Source organism: Myxine glutinosa, chromosome 5 (genome assembly GCF_964187855.1).
Source record: "Myxine glutinosa chromosome 5, kmMyxGlut1.1, whole genome shotgun sequence".
In the NCBI taxonomy this organism is placed as follows: Eukaryota; Metazoa; Chordata; class Myxini; order Myxiniformes; family Myxinidae; genus Myxine; species Myxine glutinosa.
Genome location: NC_136265.1, coordinates 164,230,358 through 164,249,150, shown reverse-complemented (window position 1 = coordinate 164,249,150; position 18,793 = coordinate 164,230,358). Strand labels below are relative to the sequence as shown.

The window sequence follows — 18,793 nt, the reverse complement described above, 5'->3', positions numbered from 1 at the left end:
GACTTCTTCCCGTCATAATTTAGTCCGCTCATCGTTGCTTTTCAGCTCGGAAAGGACCGTGCATTTTTGCTCGAGAGGATCAACGCAGCCAACAGCGGCGTGGCTACCAAGAGTAGTTTTGCTCAGAAGAAAAGTTTCGTTCGGCGCAGGCATTAGGATGCCGATGCGAGCGGAATCCCACGTGACGTCAAATCCCACGTTTTCACAGCTGAGATTTCTCAGCTCATGATGAGCACGACTCCATTGCTACATGCTGCTTGAACCAAAACAAGAATTTTTGAAGAGCATTGGCATTGTAGTATTTTCAGTATCTACAAGTGAATTCGAGTAGATAAGACAGTCAGCCTAATGTCCTCACCAAAGGGAGGTACATACTTCTTGAGGCCCTGCCTGGTAAACTGCCCTGACATCAGGTACAGATCACATCAGGTACAGATCACATCAAGTACAGATCACATCAGGTACAGATCACATCAGGTACAGATCACATTATGTACAGATCACATTATGTACAGATCACATTAGGTACAGATCACATTATGTACAGATCACATTAGGTACAGATCACATCAGGTACAGATCACATCATGTACAGATCACATTATGTACAGATCACATTAGGTACAGATCACATCAGGTACAGATCACATCAGGTACAGATCACATCACGTACAGATCACATCAGGTACAGATCACATCAGGTACAGATCACATCAGGTACAGATCACATCAGGTACAGATCACATCAGGTACAGATCACATCAGGTACAGATCACATCACGTACAGATCACATTATGTACAGATCACATCAGGTACAGATCACATCAGGTACAGATCACATCAGGTACAGATCACATCAGGTACAGATCACATCAGGTACAGATCACATCAGGTACAGATCACATCAGGTACAGATCACATCAGGTACAGATCACATCAGGTACAGATCACATTATGTACAGATCACATTATGTACAGATCACATTAGGTACAGATCACATTATGTACAGATCACATTATGTACAGATCACATTAGGTACAGATCACATCAGGTACAGATCACATCATGTACAGATCACATCATGTACAGATCACATTAGGTACAGATCACATCAGGTACAGATCACATCAGGTACAGATCACATCAGGTACAGATCACATCACATACAGATCACATCAGGTACAGATCACATCAGGTACAGATCACATCAGGTACAGATCACATCACGTACAGATCACATCAGGTACAGATCACATCAGGTACAGATCACATCAGGTACAGATCACATCAGGTACAGATCACATCAGGTACAGATCACATCAGGTACAGATCACATCAGGTACAGATCACATCAGGTACAGATCACATTAGGTACAGATCACATCAGGTGCAGATCACATCAGGTACAGATCACATCAGGTACAGATCACATGAGGTACAGATCACATGAGGTACAGATCACATCAGGTACAGATCACATCAGGTACAGATCACATCAGGTACAGATCACATCAGGTACAGATCACATCAGGTACAGATCGCATCAGGTACAGATCGCATCAGGTACAGATCGCATCAGGTACAGATCGCATCAGGTACAGATCGCATCAGGTACAGATCGCATCAGGTACAGATCACATTAGGTACAGATCGCATCAGGTACAGATCACATCAGGTACAGATCACATTAGGTACAGCAGCTTCTCTGTGCCCATCACTTCCTCCACTTCCCAAAAGCAGCTGCTGGTATTTTTCATTTCTGCATCAGAAAAACCTCGTAGCTTCACCCATTGTAAGGGATTGTATACTTTTGTTTTATTGTCCGTTCTAAAATTTGCTGTAGGGCATGTCGTTGACTTTTGAATATTATTCCAATGCATTTTCTCTTTCTGTGAAGCTTAACCTGTGAATCAGGGCCTTTCCTGGCCTGTGGTGTCCTTTACATTGAGAATGTGGGGTAAAGGTAAAGCCTGGCATGCCCTGTTACAGGGGCTGAATGCAATGGAGGTTAGGTATGGAAATATCATTTTTAAAGCACCAGTTCCCTCCTCCACGCATGGCTACTTGTTTTGTGTGCAGCACACAGCTGCGGGTGGCATGATTTACTGGGATGCTGCTGATGCAGTACCCCCCACTCCCTCGGGTAACTTAGAGCAGGAACCTATTTAGTGAAGGTCGGGTCAGTCACTCTTCATGAAGGATGCCGTTGAATCTTTAACATTGACCAACTAAACCCCGGCAGCCCAGTTTACCATCTATCCGAGGGACGGCACCCATGCCCATGAAACCCGAGGATGGCAGTTTATAACCGTGTCAGGGTTCGAGCCCCGGCTCGATATCTGATTTGTGTGTGTACCCCTCAACTATCCTGCCAGCTCAACCCCTTAGCAGAAAAATGCAACACTGCAGGTATACATTTGAAAGTCCTCCAGCGATGGGTAAAACCAGAGCCTGCCTGATGGGTAAAACCAGAGCTTGCCTGATGGGTAAAACCAGGGCCTGCCTGATGGGTAAAACCAGGGCCTGCCTGATGGGTAAAACCAGAGCCTGCCTGATGGGTAAAACCAGAGCCTGCCTGATGGGTAACACCAGAGCCTGCCTGATGGGTAAAACCAGAGCCTGCCTGATGGGTAAAACCAGGGTCTGCCTGATGGGTAAAACCAGAGCCTGCCTGATGGGTAAAACCAGAGCCTGCCTGATGGGTAAAACCAGGGCCTGCCTGATGGGTAAAACCAGAGCCTGCCTGATGGGTAAAACCAGAGCCTGCCTGATGGGTAAAACCAGAGCCTGCCTGATGGGTAAAACCAGAGCCTGCCTGATGGGTAAAACCAGGGCCTGCCTGATGGGTAAAACCAGGGCCTGCCTGATGGGTAAAACCAGGGCCTGCCACTGGTACAAGCTTTTTGTTTTGATCTTCCTCCAGACCTTTGATCCAGGGGTCATCTTGCCAATGCACCCGGTTCCACGTGTCTGACAGCAAAGTTCAACACCTGGGCGTGTGTGTTTTGACTAACTTGTTGTTCAGAAGGTCTTGTTGTCAGAGATCAGAGAGCAAAGGTTGTTCGGAGTCATCTGAGGCTGTTGCCAGGCAGTGTTGTCTCGGTGATTTTCCATCGTTGGAGCTGAGGTTTACAAGAACCTTTTGATTCTTCGTACCTCCCTCCCCTCGAGTTGTACCTGGAATTTACAAGCGTTTACCATCGTTCACATTGTAATAATTACTTTACTCAATAAATCCTGAATGCTGCTCCTTCCTTTAATCTTTATCAAACGAAACCTTTTTTTGACTGTTTTTCCGGCATTCCGAAGTTGCATGTTCTATTTTACCGCCCTGGATTGTTGTAAACGAAACGGCATTTATTGGATTGTGATCTCGCTCGAAGAAGATTCCGACTTCTTTCCTGGAAGTCCGAGCAGTGTCCATGTGTTTCCCCTCCCCTTCCCCCTCCCCTCCCCCTCCCCCTCCCCCTCCCCTCCCCCTCCCCCCCCTCCCCCTCCCCCTCCCCTCCCCCTCCCCCCCTCCCCCTCCCCCCTCCCCTTCCCCCTCCCCTCCCCCTCCCCCTCCCCCTCCCCTCCCCCTCCCCCCCTCCCCCTCCCCTCCCCCTCCCCCCCCCTCCCCCTCCCCCCCTCCCCTCCCCCCTCCGCCCCCCCTCCCCCTCCCCTCCCCCCCCTCATTCCCATGCCGCCTCCCCCCAAGCCCTCTCCCTCCCACAGATCTCCCGATGTCCCTGCTCTCCATCTTGTCTTCCGCTCCCTTTATCATTTTTAAGGCATTTTTAAGGCAACAGGCATTTTAAGGCCATTTTCCCTCCCCCCTCATTCCCATGCCTCCTCTCCCCAAGCCCTCTCCCTCCCACAGATCTCCCGATGTCCCTGCTCTCCATCTTGTCTTCCGCTCCCTTTATCATGTTTTATGTCAGTTTTTTTTTTGTGATGAATGTTAGCTCTTACACGAGCCTTGATCTTGTATAAAAAAAAGAATAATAAAAAAAAGGATTAAAAAAATAGGAAGAAGAAGAACAGCTAGAAAGCCTCACATACGTAGTTGGCACATCAGGGTGCACCATGTTACATCTGCAGCTCGATGATATATCATATATGTATATACATGCACACACTTTTTAATGAAGCCTTTGTAGGAATGAGCAATGTCACAAAAGAACTCATCCAGCAAACGGCCACGTCGACAATCGGTGGGAGCCATCGCAGGGAAGGTTGGACGGAGCCCCCACCAAAAGGGTGGGGGCTCCGCTTCATCTGGCAGGGCCGTACGTCAGAGAGGGAGGAGAAAAGGGTAAACGAAGAAAAGCGGAATCAGCACGAGCAGAAAGAAACAGAGTGAAGAATCGAAAGAAGAATCGTAACTCCCGAGGAAGAGCTGCGAAGATGAGCGTGGGCTTTATCGGAGCCGGACAGCTCGCGTTCGCACTGGCCAGAGGCTTCGTCGCGGCTGGTGGGTACGATGAGTGCACAGTGAGTGGTGGAACCAGGTACTCTGGGATTAGAAAGTTTGACCGAGCACGTGTACCTCCTCCTGTAGATGTTGAATACAAAACGAACTTGTCGACCCTCGTCTGTCGATTGAACATTTGCTACTTTGAGTCGAGTTGTGCCAACTTTGTACAGAGTACTTATAATAACCCCAAACAGGCATTTTAAGGCCATTTTCCCTGCGAGAGCGGGGGTTAGCCTCCTAAGAACACCCAAAGCTGAGGATTCTTTTCTAATATACTATCAGAGGTCTTCTGCTTGATTAATAGAGGCTGCCCCTCCACCAATCCCCCCCCCCCCCCGGCCCAAACGATAACCCTACAAAGTGTAAGACCAAGTGGTTTTCACATTCGTGTCTTGCAACTCATTTTATTTTGCAGAAATTGAGACTCATGATACATCAAACAATGGACAAGATGGATTAGCAGCGGTTGAGGTTAAACTTCCTAAATCCAGAGTTAACGGCCAATTGAACCGTTTTCTCCCCGTCATACAAACTACCTTCTGGAGGCATTCAATTCCACTCTTAACCCCTCGGGGCTTAAAGCAAGCGGTACACCACCCTCGAATGGCACCACCCATCCCTACCTGCAATCTCTTCCACCCCATTAACCCAGTGCTCACGTGTAGGTTACCGGGTCCTCGCCTACCTTTCTCTCCCCCCCGCCCCCCATCCCCCATCCCCCAATGTTCATTCATTACCCCCGCTGCCACGAGCCCAGATCTTTGTATAACCAAATTTAAAATGACAATGGAACAGGGCAAAAGTAAACAAAAGGACAGCGGACAGGAAAACCTAACAAGGGTTTAAATGTGGACAAAGCGCACGTGACCGAGAGCAAAAGTGTTATGCAAAAGGATCATCTTTAAGGAGGGGAGAGAAGAACATGATTGGACAGAGATGGGAGGCAATTTCACAGTCGGGAGGAGGGGGACAAAAAAGTAGAGGTGAGCAGTTAGCCTGTATTTGAAAATGAAAAGGACAACGAGGTATGGATTGCTAGCTGAACAACTGACCTGGCAGGGATGAGAGTGGGGTGGGATTATACTCGGTATGAAGCGACATGAAAGTGGTCCATGGTGGGAGAGGACCAGGCCCAACCATTCACCTTCATACAGAATCACCACAATTAGTCTTGGGGACTTCAATGCCACTGCTTCTAGGGGCAAAAGGTGACATCTGGCAGCAAACAGTCCACATAAGGGGACCTGTAGTCCTAAGCATTGCGGATGTAGGCTTTAAGTTCACTGTTAAGGCCTGAGAGTAGTCAAGAAATGATTTGGCTCTACATCGAATTCCAAGAGACATCCAGTTTAAATATTAGGAAAGCTCATGGCAGGTTGTTAGTCGAGGAGCTCCCAAAACTGTACCTCTGCTGGAGGTTCATTGCAGAGGTAACCTGGAGGGGTCACAATATTGATGGAGCCTGTGTGCATGTTGATAAAAGGCAATCATGATAGGCCAAATGGCCTCCTGCATCAAAAATCCTTTTATATCTTCTATGGACACAGACAGTGAGCAGATAAGACTTGGAGGTATTTAATGACATTTCAGGTGATTGACCATTTGTATTTCCCCAGATAAGAAGACAAGGGTGTGACTGTAGTCTACCTGTCAGTGGTGTGAGGGACTTTCTGGCACAGAGCAGTTAACTACAAAGTGCTGTAGAGGGTTTTCCAAGGAGGCGAAGATGCAATTATTCATAAACAGAAACAGGGTGGAGTCCAGGACAATACCTGGACAGACAGCAGCCTCCACAGCTCAGGAAGAGGACTCCGTTGACGACAACACTGATTCATGAGCAAGAAGAAACTAAATCAGCAAGTTGAGAACACGACCCTGGATGCCATTGGCCAAAGCATAACCATAACTGTGTGTTTACATCATTATACATACCTGTACCAAGTTTTAATTTAAATCCCTTCAGCTGTTCTCAAGTATCACATTTTTACCTGACATGAGCTCTGACCTTTGATGGCAAAATTTAATCAATTAACCTTTACATCATTCTACATACTTGTACCAAATTTGGTCAGAATCCCATCACTGGTTCATGAGTTATCGCGGTAACAGGATTTTTTACCTAACATGACCTCTGACCTTTGACCTCATGCCCCCAAAAATCTAATCAGTTCATCATGACCTCATTATACATACCTGCACCGAGTTTGACGAAGGTTTCCCAAGTTATCGCGATTACGAAATCCTATTATGGTCGGACGGACGGACAACCTGAAAAAATGAAAGCACTCTGTCGCTCCATTCCTCATCCCTCAGATCGGCAGTCTGCAGCCTCCTCACTCTCTGCAGACCTGGACAAAATCACAGACTGGGCAAACAAATGGAACATGTCTTTCAATCCTGATAAATCTCACACTCTTACGATGTCTCTCCGAAAAGACCGACTGGAAAACCCTCCCATCCACTTTCTGAATAATCCTCTCCAAGAAGTTCTGTCACTCAAGCTTTTGGGTCTCACTATTTGCCATGATCTTTCCTGGGAAAACCACATTTCAAATCTGGCCTCCAAAGCCAGTCGCCGACTGGGCATCCTCCGTCGTGTGAAGTCCTTCCTTGGCACACCTGAGCTCCTCACCACATACAAAGCTTTCATCCGCAGCTCTATGGAATACTGCTCTCCCCTCTGGGCTGGTGCTCCTGCCTCACACCTAGCTCGTCTTCACGCTGTTGAAACCAAAGCGTTCAGAATCATTGGAATCTCCCGCGATGAAGCTAACTCCAAGGGCCTTTCACTCACTCACCGCAGGCAGGTTGGTGGTCTTTCCGTCTTCTACCGACTCCTCTCTGGCCTTGCCCCCCAGCCCTCTCTGGGCTCTGTCCCGCAAATATTCCTACAGGTCGCACAAGATCTGCCTGCAACCCTCTTATGGTTAAACTGCCAAAATCAAGACTTTCTGCTCACCTTCACTCCTTCATTCCTCTTTTCTCCTGCCTCTGGAACAAACTCCCTCACTCTCTTCAATCCCACTCCACCCTCCAGGTCTTTAAAACAGCTGTTCACCACCATCTCTTATCCTCCCCCATCCAAAACCTTGATCTTTTCTACCCCCGCTAATTTCGGTCCCCTTGTGTTTTATACCCCCCCCCCCCCCCTCTCCCCTTCCCACACCTCCTGCCCCCAAGCCCTCTCCCTCCCACACTTCTCCCTGCTCTCAAATGTTGTGGTTGTGTGCTTCCCCTTCTCTCCCCCTCTTGTCTTCCGCTCCCTCTTTTTGTATATTTTGTTTGTCTGGTTGATTTGTTTGTGAAATAAATGTTAGCTCTTTCACGAGCCTCGATTCAGTATACAAAAAAAACAAAAAAAACAAAAAGAAAAACATAATGCCTACGCTTCGTCGGCGGAGGCATAAAAACACAACGTATCTGCTCCGGAAAACTTCGCTTTGTTGAGCTGGAGAAATCCAGAAACTCATAAACCAGCATCACAGGTGGAGGAAACCAGAACCGAGGTAGATGATGTCAAATGCTCAAGAAATATCCAGTGAGAGAACTCTTGCTAAAGATTCACAGCACCCATCCATTGCTGAGCTGGCAGGAGTACGTCAGTTGGAGTGGCCAAGATGGAAATCAAATTGCTGATCTGACTTTAAAGATTTTGAGAATAGGCCTTGAGGGCTGATGAAATTATAGATCCTATTATCTTGTTGATTATGGGAAATGTTCAACCAGCCTCGAGGTCAGAGGGTCTGTCTTGGCACCCTTCTTCAGGATAGGAATAACTTCATCCACCTTCCATAGTGGATTTAACCTAAAACTTGACCTTAAAAATTTACCTTTGGATTTAATCTTTAAAAAAACATCTCCCAAACCACCGAAGTGGTCGACTTGAAACTTTACGTGTGTCATTGACTAAGCATGGCGATTAAAAGTTAAAGTGAATCCCCCCCCCCCCCCTTCCCACGCCTCCTCCCCCCAAGCCCTCTCCCTCCCACAGATCTCCCGATGTCCCTGCTCTCAAATGTTGTTTGTGCTTCCCCATCTCTCCCCATCTTGTCTACCGCTACCCTTATATGTTTTGTGTGTCTGTTTGATTTTTTGTGTGATAAATGTTAGCTCTTTCACGAGCCTCGATCTTGTATACAAAAAAAAAAAAAAAAAAAAAAAAATCACAAAAACGTCATCGGTCACATGGTGTGGCAGCTACATTGTATTGAAGGAAAATATTAAATTATATCTCAGAAACCACTTACCCTATCGATGCAAAATTTTACAAATATCATCCAACACCATTGCTGCATATATTTTGAAAATGATGACGTTGTAGGCTACATGGTTTGGCAGCCATCTTAGATATAAAAACGAACCTCAAAAAAGCAACACGAAACTTTTAAAATGTGACCCCCTACCCATACATATGCAGAGTGGACATTTTGATGTCATATGTAACGTGGTTTGGCAGCAATATTAGCTTGAGATACGATATTTAACAAGCGTTACGCCTAGATCCCCCGTCGGTGAAGTGATGTGAGTTGACAAAGTGGAAGACGCAGAAAACATGCTATGATATGATATTTCGCTCACAAGGTTCAGACATACATGGAGGCGGCCATCTTGGATTTTGACGTGGCGACCCAATTTTCAATAGCGTTCTTCCTTATGCCGAGATACACACACCAGATTAGAAGTTAGTACTTCGCTTATTTTTCAAGATATTCCGCTCACAAGGTTCAGACATACATGGCGGCGGCCATCTTGGATTTTGACGTGGCGACCCAATTTTCAATAGCCTTCTTCCTTGTGCCCAGATACACCCAAACACCAGATTAGAAGTTGGTACTTCGCTTAGCTTTCAAGATATTCCGCTCAAGGTTCAGACATACATGGTGGTGGCCATCTTGGATTTTGACGTGGTGACCCAATTTTAAACAGCGTTCTTGCTTGTGCCTAGATACACCCACACACCAGATTAGAAGTTGGTACTTCGCTTATTTTTTAAGATATTCCGCTCACAAGGTTCAGACATACATGGCATCAGACATACATGGCGGCGGCCATCTTGGATTTTGACGTGGGTTGCACCCACACACCAAATTCGAATGCGGTCCTTCGCTTACGCACGCCCGCACGGACAGAGGGGAAAACCATAGTCCCCCTTTCGCTCCGCTGTGCGACGGGGGACGAAAACTCCTCCGAAACCGTTTCACTGATCAATATGAAACTTGTCATGTCTGGTTAAAAATGTGATACTTGAGAACAGCTGAAGGGATTTAAATCAAACTTGTTTATTTTTAGGACAGTCAACGAGGGCATCTACCAGTTGTCACGGACAGGGACTACATGGAGGCATATTGGTGATAGTCACGTTACTCGTTTTAATTTAAAACCAGGTGCCACGAAGATTAGGAGGATGAAGGATGGACTGAATGGGTCTGATCTCAACATAAAAAATTGCAATAAATAAATTAAATCCCAAATATTTTTTTTTCAACATAAAAAAAACAAAAACAAATAAACATTAAATGGAAACTTGCTGTTGGATATTTGCTCTCTTCTAATGACAGATACATAGATTGCTGTATTTGCAAAGTGTCTGCAGGTTCTGACGAATGGATTCACCTTCCAGGTAAAGAAGCCCAGTAGTTTTCTCACCACTGCTTCAATACAAGTTTGTGTACACTATGGACTGGATGTTAGACAGTAGAGATCGAGATGTGAAGGAACAAGTAAACGAAAAAACATGTTTTAGGGCTACACACTTCTTTTTAAAAAGTTTTAAACCAATTTTTTTATTATTATTTTGATCGATGAAAATGTACCAGAAAAGAGGACCGTGGGCCAAATTTCAGCTCTCAAGGACGCATGGAACCTAGAAAACGAACGGCTCAAAGATTTGAAACGGGACAAACGAAGTTAACATGAAGTTTATTAAATTACATAAAAGTGTGTAACTAGAACGTCACTCAGTTGGCCATATCACTCAATGGTGAAGAATCACTTAAAATTTTAAATAATTCTCATGTCTAAATCCATATTCAGATCTTCACCAAAATTGAATCGATTCTTCCTTGTCAGACACCCAACCTGTCCACCAAGTTTCGTCCTGCTATGTATCGTTTTTGGTCCGATCTCCCAACGGTGAAGAATCACTTAAAAATTCTAGAAGCCGGATCCAAATCCGGATCTTCACCAAAATCGAATAATTTCGTCCTTGTCATATACGCTAAATCGCTGCCAAATTTCGTCCGAATCCGTCCACAACTTTGAGATATTTTGTTCACAAACAAACGGACAAACAGACAGGGGAGAAAACATAACCTCCATCCACCTTTGGTGGCGCAGGTAATAAAGGAATACATTTGAGATAGATAGATATTGTGCAAAGAGATCCACACACCATGCATGTCTGTAGCCAAAGATATGGAAGACCAGTCTTTGCAAGAGATGGCCGACCTTAGACCTGGCTGGTACATTTGTTGAACTGCCAGAAACGACAACACTGGTGGCTCAGGGAAGATGGCCAATTAAATGAACAGTTCCACCAGCATATGATCTGAAGAGCCGAGAGCAGTGGATGATGTGCAAGATATGTCACCAGGAAAGTTTGACATTGCTCGATCAAACAGGGTGAGAACTTGTTAGTGAGATGCTTAGAAGTAATAGAGCCCTGAAATAGCAATTCAGGCCTGGTGGCAGAAAAATGACCACAACGGAGGCAGAGAGTGCAACGTTGAACAGATAGGAAGTGGCTTATTTCAGCAGAGGGTACTCACAAAGGGTGTGGGAGAGGGCATTACAAATAGACAGTGACAACACCTCCAATGCAGCAGGGTAGACAACATATCCATGAAAATAAATGAGGAGTCTGGTACGTCGTGTTCAAGGAAAGTTTCACAAAGGCACACTACATCAAGTAAAAAAAAAAAAAAAAAAAAAAACCTGGCTGGAGAGATCAGAGTAGTTTGAACAGCGACTACAGATGTTGAAGTACTAAATGGGCAGATGGTGGCAGCATTTAGGGAGGCACAGCACACGAGTGAGTGGAAGGGGAGGTGATGGGGGAGCGGAAGGGGAGGCGATGGGGGAGCGGAAGGGGAGGCGATGGGGGAGCGGAAGGGGAGGCGATGGGGGAGCGGAAGGGGAGGCGATGGGGGAGCGGAAGGGGAGGCGATGGGGGAGCGGAAGGGGAGGCGATGGGGGAGCGGAAGGGGAGGCGATGGGGGAGCGGAAGGGGAGGTGATGGGGGAGCAGAAGGGGAGGCGATGGGGGAGCGGAAGGGGAGGCGATGGGGGAGCGGAAGGGGAGGCGATGGGGGAGCGGAAGGGGAGGCGATGGGGGAGCGGAAGGGGAGGCGATGGGGGAGCAGAAGGGGAGGCAATGGGGGAGCGGAAGGGGAGGCAATGGGGGAGCGGAAGGGGAGGTGATGGGGGAGCGGAGAAGGAGGCAATGGGGGAGCAGAAGGGGAGGTGATGGGGGAGGGCAAGTGTCAGTTGGTTTAAGGCTAAGTGCTGTGATTTGTTGTCTCGCCATATACATTGCCTTCAGAAAGTATTCACACCCCTTGACTTTTTCAACTTTTTGTTGTGTTGCAGCCTGAATTAAAAATGGATCAAATCGAGATTTTTTGACACTAATCTACACATAATACCCCCCAATGGCAAAGTGGAATTTTCTTTTATTTTTTTAGAAATTAATTAAAAATGAAAAGCAGGAAATCCCTCGAGTCAGGAAGTATTCAACCCCTTTGCTATGACACACCAAATTGAGTTCAGGTGCATCCAATTTCCTTTGATCATCCTTGAGATGTCTCTACAAGTTTAATGGAGTCCACCTGTCCTGTGGCCAATTCAATTGATTGGCCACGACTTATAAAGAAACACACCTTTCTATGAAAGGCTGCAATACAAAATGTGGAAAAAAAAATCAAGGGGTGTGAATACTTTCTGAAGGCACTGTAGCTCTGCTTTATAGGCAAGGGTTTTGCACATTTGTAGGATTGATTGACATTTCTGCACTTGAGTATCGGCGGCATGAGAGGACTGGGTAGGTAGAACTCGAAAAATGTGGGAGTGGAGGAGGAAGCCAGAAAAGCTAGGTGGAATTAGCATGAATGGGAAGGAAGGGTGACCTGGACGAGAGGGGAAACTTAGACCAAAGGAGGCTAAATATATCCCTGGCAAACGAGCACCACAAACACCAATAGAGGAGATCGAGAGTGGCATGTGTGGGTGACTCGGCACTGGAAGATGGTGACCATTCACACAAAGAGCTGAGGAATGAAGTATTAGGGAAGGGAGGGGGGGGGACAAGAAACAGTCTGGCTTATAAAGCAAGGTAAGGCAGGAGTGGAATAAAAGCGTACCGCCACGCAAATGGAAGATCAAGGTACGAATACAACATGGGGGTGGACAAGAGAGCCATAGTCGAGCAGGAATGAACAACACCTTTTAATTTGCATCATGTTTACCGAACCATATTCTGCAGGTGTTGTGAGTGCACAGAAGATGACAGCGAGTTCCCCGGACCCTAATCTGCCTACTGTGGCCGGATTCCGGGTAAGATCTTTTCAAGTGTTTACAATCTATTTACAAATGTGGCTTTACAATAAAAATCCTTATTTGAGTAATACGTTCACAGAAATTGGGAGTTCACTGCACGCGAAGCAACAGGGAAGCAATGGAACGGAGCGACATCCTTTTTTTGGCCGTGAAGCCACCGATCGTGCCCTTCGTGCTGGACGAGCTTGGGCCAGAGCTTGGGGATCGGCACCTCATCGTGTCAGTGGCAGCTGGAGTCACAATCGCATCCATCGAGAAGGTTTCACAACCTTTGGTCTTCTTGCATTTCAATCACTTAAAAAAAAAGAAAAAAAAGTTATTCATGCATCAACGTGAAAATGATAACATTTCATAATCACAGAATAACTATATCTGATGCTGTCTATATTTTCAATCAGCTCAACATCTTTATGTGCAGAAACGTATTATAAGCAGAAAATACAACCTCATCGAATTTCTCGTTCGTGTGTGTCTGTGTCTGTGTGTGTAAAATATTTGTCTAATATGTAAAAAAAAAAACAAAAAAAAAAAACATCCCTTTTAAGGCTAACCCTATCTACCCACCTCCTTCCCCCCCCCCCCCCCCCATTAAAATGTAGTGCTTCCCCCTGTGGCGAATGCACCTGTGCCTTGTGTGGCGACCGCTCAGGTTCATTATGGGCTATTTGACTTTTGTGTCCTCAGCTGATTGGATATTTACTTTTTAGTCATTCGTTCATCAATGACAATTTATATATTGCCCGGTTTTACAAAGATAGTTGCCTCCATCACCGATGGTTATGTTTTCACCCCTGTCTGTTTGTGTGAGCACGATATCTCAAAAGCTTACGGATGGATTCGGACTGAACTTGGTGGATGAGTTTGGTGTGTGTGATAAGGACGAATCAAATCGATTGTGGTGAAAATATGGATCCGGATGTGTTTTTACATATTTTTCTGAAGTAATTCTTCATTGAGGGATGGGGCCAAAAAATAATATGTGGCACAATATCTCAAAAGGTTATGGTCAGATTATGACAAATCTTGGTGAATGAGTTGGTTTGGTGACGAGAACAAGCCGATTCGATTTTGGTTCAGGTTAGAATCCAGATCCGACCTATCAGTGGGATAGAAAACAAACTGTTCAGCCTGGCGTAGGTTTGCGCTCTACCGAGTGCTGTTCTAGTTGCCTACTTTTTAAACCATTAAAAAACAGCGGTGTAATTTCCCATTTCTTGTTACAAAAATCCTTAAGATTTGGGTTGTGGAAGTTAACACAACACACAACGTCCATTGTTTTTTCAAGAAATTTGATGGATTTATAGCAACAATCAATGTGATATATCAGAACAGATAGCATTAGTTCCTTCAGTCTTTTGGAGAGGTATGAATACCATATTTGGGTTTCTTGTAATGACCTTCCATTTCCATTTTTGTACGATGGTGGAAGCCCACCATCTTGAATGAGCATCAGGATGTTAACGACGACTCGTAGACTTTGGAAATCTCCCGTGAACAGTCAGAGAAATCGAATCCACAGCAGCGAGGGCAATTCTACAAGGCCAGTCACAGAATCACTGATCCTGTGTATCGGAGGACCTTAAAACGTCAAAGGAATATCGGAGAGGACGCACTTTCGCTATTGCGCAATTTCTTGGGAATACCATTGAACTTTGGCATTTTCTAAAATTTGATCAATAACTCATTAAATTGCAAAGACTATTTAGAATAACATTTTAAAGTTGAGTCGTAAAGAAGAATCCTGTAAAATATCCAGTGCTAAAAAACATCGACCAATTATTTTATAAAAGGCTCTAGGATCTTGGAGGAGCTAAATGAGAAGGGCGGCAGGTTCAAACTACCAAGGGTTAGTGGGGATGGGGGCTCGGCATACACAAGGAGGGAAGGAGGAATAACATAAACTAGTAACAATGGCCTGGAGAGAAACAGAATGGGAACGAATCAGCGAATGGAGAAGTGATCGTGGATGTGCTTGGTGAGCGCATCAGGTTGTGACAGGTGGGGAGGACGAGACAACGTGAGACAATTCCACAGTTGGGATAACAAGGGGACTAAAGAATGCAGGTGGGCAACTAACATGGCCTTTGGGAGGGTGAGCGGGGGTTCTCAAGGAAAGGGTAAGACCTGGAGTGGCTTGGGGAGGGTAGAGAGGGCAAGATGAGATATCCATCAAAGATATAGAATTTCCTCAAAAAGTTACGACAGGATATCTCAAAACAGTTATGGAAGAATTCGGACATTTGGTGGACAGTTGGGGTGTGTGACAAGAACGAATTGATTAGATTTTGGTGAAGATCCAGATCTGGCCTGTCAGTGGGATACAAGACGTAAACTATTCTACCTTGTTCTAATGAGTACGCTGCACCGCACCCCGCTCTAGTTTTATTAACAAGACAGATTTTAGATACTTATGGAGAAACCTTCTCCACCCAAAACATTAATGCACGAGTACTATTCATGCCACCCTCACCCATTCTCAATAATTCAGCAAATCCACAAATAGATGCAATCTTTTGTTTTTTTCTAACTTTCAACCGATCTTTTCATTTCCATAGAAACTTCTTCAATACATGGTGAATCCTCGTGTTCTTCGTGCAATGCCGAACACGCCCGTACTAGTACGACACGGCGCGACGGTATACGCAGCCGGAACGTACGCCCAGCCCGATGACGGCTGTCTGCTTGAGAAGCTTATGAGCAGCGTCGGATTTTGCACCGAGGTCGAAGAAGATCTTATCAACGCAGCCACAGGACTCAGTGGCTCGGGCCCAGCTTATGTGAGCAATCATTTTTCCTGTGCAGTTATTAACCAATGCTCTCACCAGTGAGCACAATTTGGTCAATTACTTCCGCATTACAGTATATCACTGCTATATACCTAGCCTTAAGAAATTGGTTCACTCTCATGGTTCCAATGTCTTCAACACTGGAAGATTATTCTTACCCTTCAATTTTCTGCAGGATGTAATTAATGTCGTCCGGGTGACTGCCTTGGGCATTTATTTTATATGCAGCTCAAGGCTGCGGGGTTGCATTATTGGCTGTGGTCATGGCTGTGCCGCCGATGTAATGCCCTCTGTAGGTTAGGGCAACAATTTTGTAATTTGGCCATGGTGCCGGCGATAGCTCGCCTATTATTCGAAGGATACTGTGGGATCTTTAACGCCCACCAACTAATGTTGGTGGACTGGATGCCCAGTTTAATGTCTATCCGAGGGATGGCACACACATTGATCCTGCTGGGGAAACATCGGGATGACAGCTTATAGCTGGGTCAGGATTCAAACCCAGGTTAGACAGCTTATAGGTGAGTGTGTGTGTGTACCTCTAGAGCCTAGGCCATCCAGCCAGCCTTGCCATTCTCCGAGATGTTTGATGCAAAACAAGATAAAGTGCCACAAGTTCAAATTGGCAGCAGGATAAGATCACCACACTGCAACCTCACCATCTCACAGCAAGACATTTCATTGCAGGGTTATATAAACAGGACGGACAGCATGGCCTCGAGGTACACACACTCGCCTCTAAGCTCTCTAGCTTGGGTTTGAATCCCAACCCAGCTATAAACGGTCATCCCGGCGTTTCATTAATAAGTGTGTGCCGTCCCTTGGATTGACATCAAACTGGGTGTTACGTCTGCCGGCATAAGCTGGTGGACGTTAAATATTCCAGTGTCCTTCGGGAAGAGTATGTGAGCTATCACCGGAACCCTGAACAAATTGCAAAATTCGTGCCATAACTTCTGCTGGGAAGGTAACGGAAACCACCCAGAATGCTTTGGCAGTACTCAACCTGCTTTTGAGCAGAACATCAGAAATACGAATTATATACACAGTGGAATCAATAGGTATACAATTTGACATCATAAAGGAAAAACAAACCACAATTGATATTTTTTTTTTGAGAATTATTACATCTAATCACATGTTCAAAATTATACGCTTTACGGTCTTGAGAGGAAAATGCAACTTCGGTGAAATTGTCAGCAATTTGTGTAATCAGCAAAGTCTTGCCTTTGTGGGTCGATCAGTGGCTGCGAAAACGACATGACAAATTTATGCTTTTCACAGCCGATCAAGAACCCAAAGGTAAAACATGGAGTCCTCCAGAAGTAATGACCAGGTGGACAAATCAAAAATACCAGGAAGACAAATCGCTGAAGTTGCAAAAGAATCCTCATGTCTAAAGGAGCATGTATGGTGTTCTTTCTGCTCGAGCTCAATGCTGCCCAGGCGCTCCTCTCGCTTTACGAACAAACCTAATCTAATTAATTCCCAATTCAAATACTCCTCGGAAAAAAAGGAGGAGAATCAACTGAAGATTTTCCAGCTTTGCTGACCGATTCAATAATTGTACATTAAGAAATTGCATTGTTACACAGACAGTGCTTCTGTGGTCTTGCAATGTCATGTTCGGTTTAGCACTAGCCGAGTGAGAGCGAGCGGCGCCCTGTTTGGTTATAGTACAGTATTCATAATGGGAAAGGAAGAGTGGAGGCTGTGCCGCCGATGTTATGCGCAGGGGGTAAAAGAGGGGGTCCTTATTACTCAACAACCAACCTTTCACTTACCATGACATCCACAGGCATTCACAGCAGCTGAAGCACTTGCAGATGGAGGAGTAAAGATGGGGCTTCCACGTCGCCTTGCCATCAGACTTGGGGCACAGACCCTGCTGGTTTGTCAGTTTTGTAACGATCCACACTTAACACAACTACTGTAGTCCTGTTTTTGCAATACAAGCAAACCCATGCTCTGCAAAGGCAAACTATAAAGATGCTAGCAATGATGAGATAAAATGGAATTGTGGTGTGGCACAGCTTATAAAGTTCAAATAAGAGGGTATAAACCAAAAGGCACAAATGTGGTTTGGGCAGGGGGGCGGGAATCCATAACGGGGATAACAGTGGATTTGTCCATAGTCTTCTGATGCACTTGCAAGTCAAGTAAGGGGCATACCAAAGTTTCTCAATTTCATCATCCTGCACGCAGCTTGCGCATAATCACATTAATCTTGAATAACTATGAAAACAAGAAAAAATATTTTAAATCCAAATTCACAGCAACTACTTCACCTCAATGTCGTTTATGTCTTTTGCACGAGTTGATACCCTTGTGTAAAAACTCCCTCCCTGCACCCCTCCTATTGATCCTGCACTCCACAGGGTGCTGCCAAAATGTTGTTGGCATCAGAACAGCATCCTGGACAGTTGAAAGATGAAGTGTGCTCTCCTGGTGGAGCAACAATCCATGCCCTGCACCTCCTCGAAAGCGGCGGTTTTCGGAGCCTCCTCATCAATGCCGTCGAGGCTTCGTGCAAACGGACGAGGTACGGCATCGAATGACAACCAACATGGTAATCAACCTTTCTACTTTTCCATTCCATGAGGGTTTGCATCACCTGTCGTTTTCGCAGGGAGTTGCAGCTGATGGCGGAGCAGGAGACGGTGTCTCCCGCGGCCATCAAAAAGACAACATTGAGCCAAGTGAAGGAGAACGCAGAAAAAGCTGGGATCACAATCTTCAGTAAAAAGTACCCAGGAAGCTTCCAGAAGAGTTAGGCCTTGTACCCCACTAAGTTCCACCTTGTGTACATGTCGTCGTCATCATCCCCACTAAAACTTCCAGCATTATAAACAAATCCCATGTTAGAAGAGCTCATCAACATTATTTCACCACGACTTGATTACCGTGTCACAATGTTTATACCCAATTAAAACAGTCCATTGTTGCTTCTAATGGCGTCACATCGATTATCTAACTAAAGATCGACATGTGAACGAA

General features: G+C 45.6%; 2 protein-coding genes across 5 annotated transcripts in view; both read left to right on the top strand.

The window, feature by feature from the left end:
* LOC137426817 (transmembrane channel-like protein 7) overlaps positions 1–2,042 on the top strand; it is a 52,707-nt gene extending 50,665 nt beyond the window's left edge. For 2 of the 3 annotated variants that reach the window (XM_068115742.2, XM_068115743.2), the window contains exon 16: positions 46–2,042. In XM_068115742.2, coding sequence (XP_067971843.2) covers positions 46–156 — 111 coding nt within the window. In that variant the 3' untranslated portion in view covers positions 157–2,042. The remainder of the gene's footprint in view (positions 1–45) is intronic. The other variant, XR_013623612.1, reaches the window with a different exon arrangement.
* A 2,147-nt stretch (positions 2,043–4,189) lies between these two features.
* Positions 4,190–18,748, top strand: LOC137426815 (pyrroline-5-carboxylate reductase 1, mitochondrial). 2 transcript variants are annotated; one of them, XM_068115739.2, is made up of 7 exons: positions 4,190–4,455; positions 12,937–13,007; positions 13,090–13,269; positions 15,566–15,787; positions 17,595–17,687; positions 18,175–18,338; positions 18,426–18,748. In XM_068115739.2, exons 1-7 carry the CDS (start codon positions 4,389–4,391, stop codon positions 18,568–18,570), a joined length of 942 nt encoding a protein of 313 aa, XP_067971840.1. In that variant the 5' UTR covers positions 4,190–4,388; the 3' UTR covers positions 18,571–18,748. The 2 variants fall into 2 exon arrangements, with proteins under 2 accessions (XP_067971840.1, XP_067971841.1); XM_068115740.2 differs by having other exon boundaries at positions 4,284–4,475.
* The last annotated feature ends 45 nt before the right edge of the window (positions 18,749–18,793 follow it).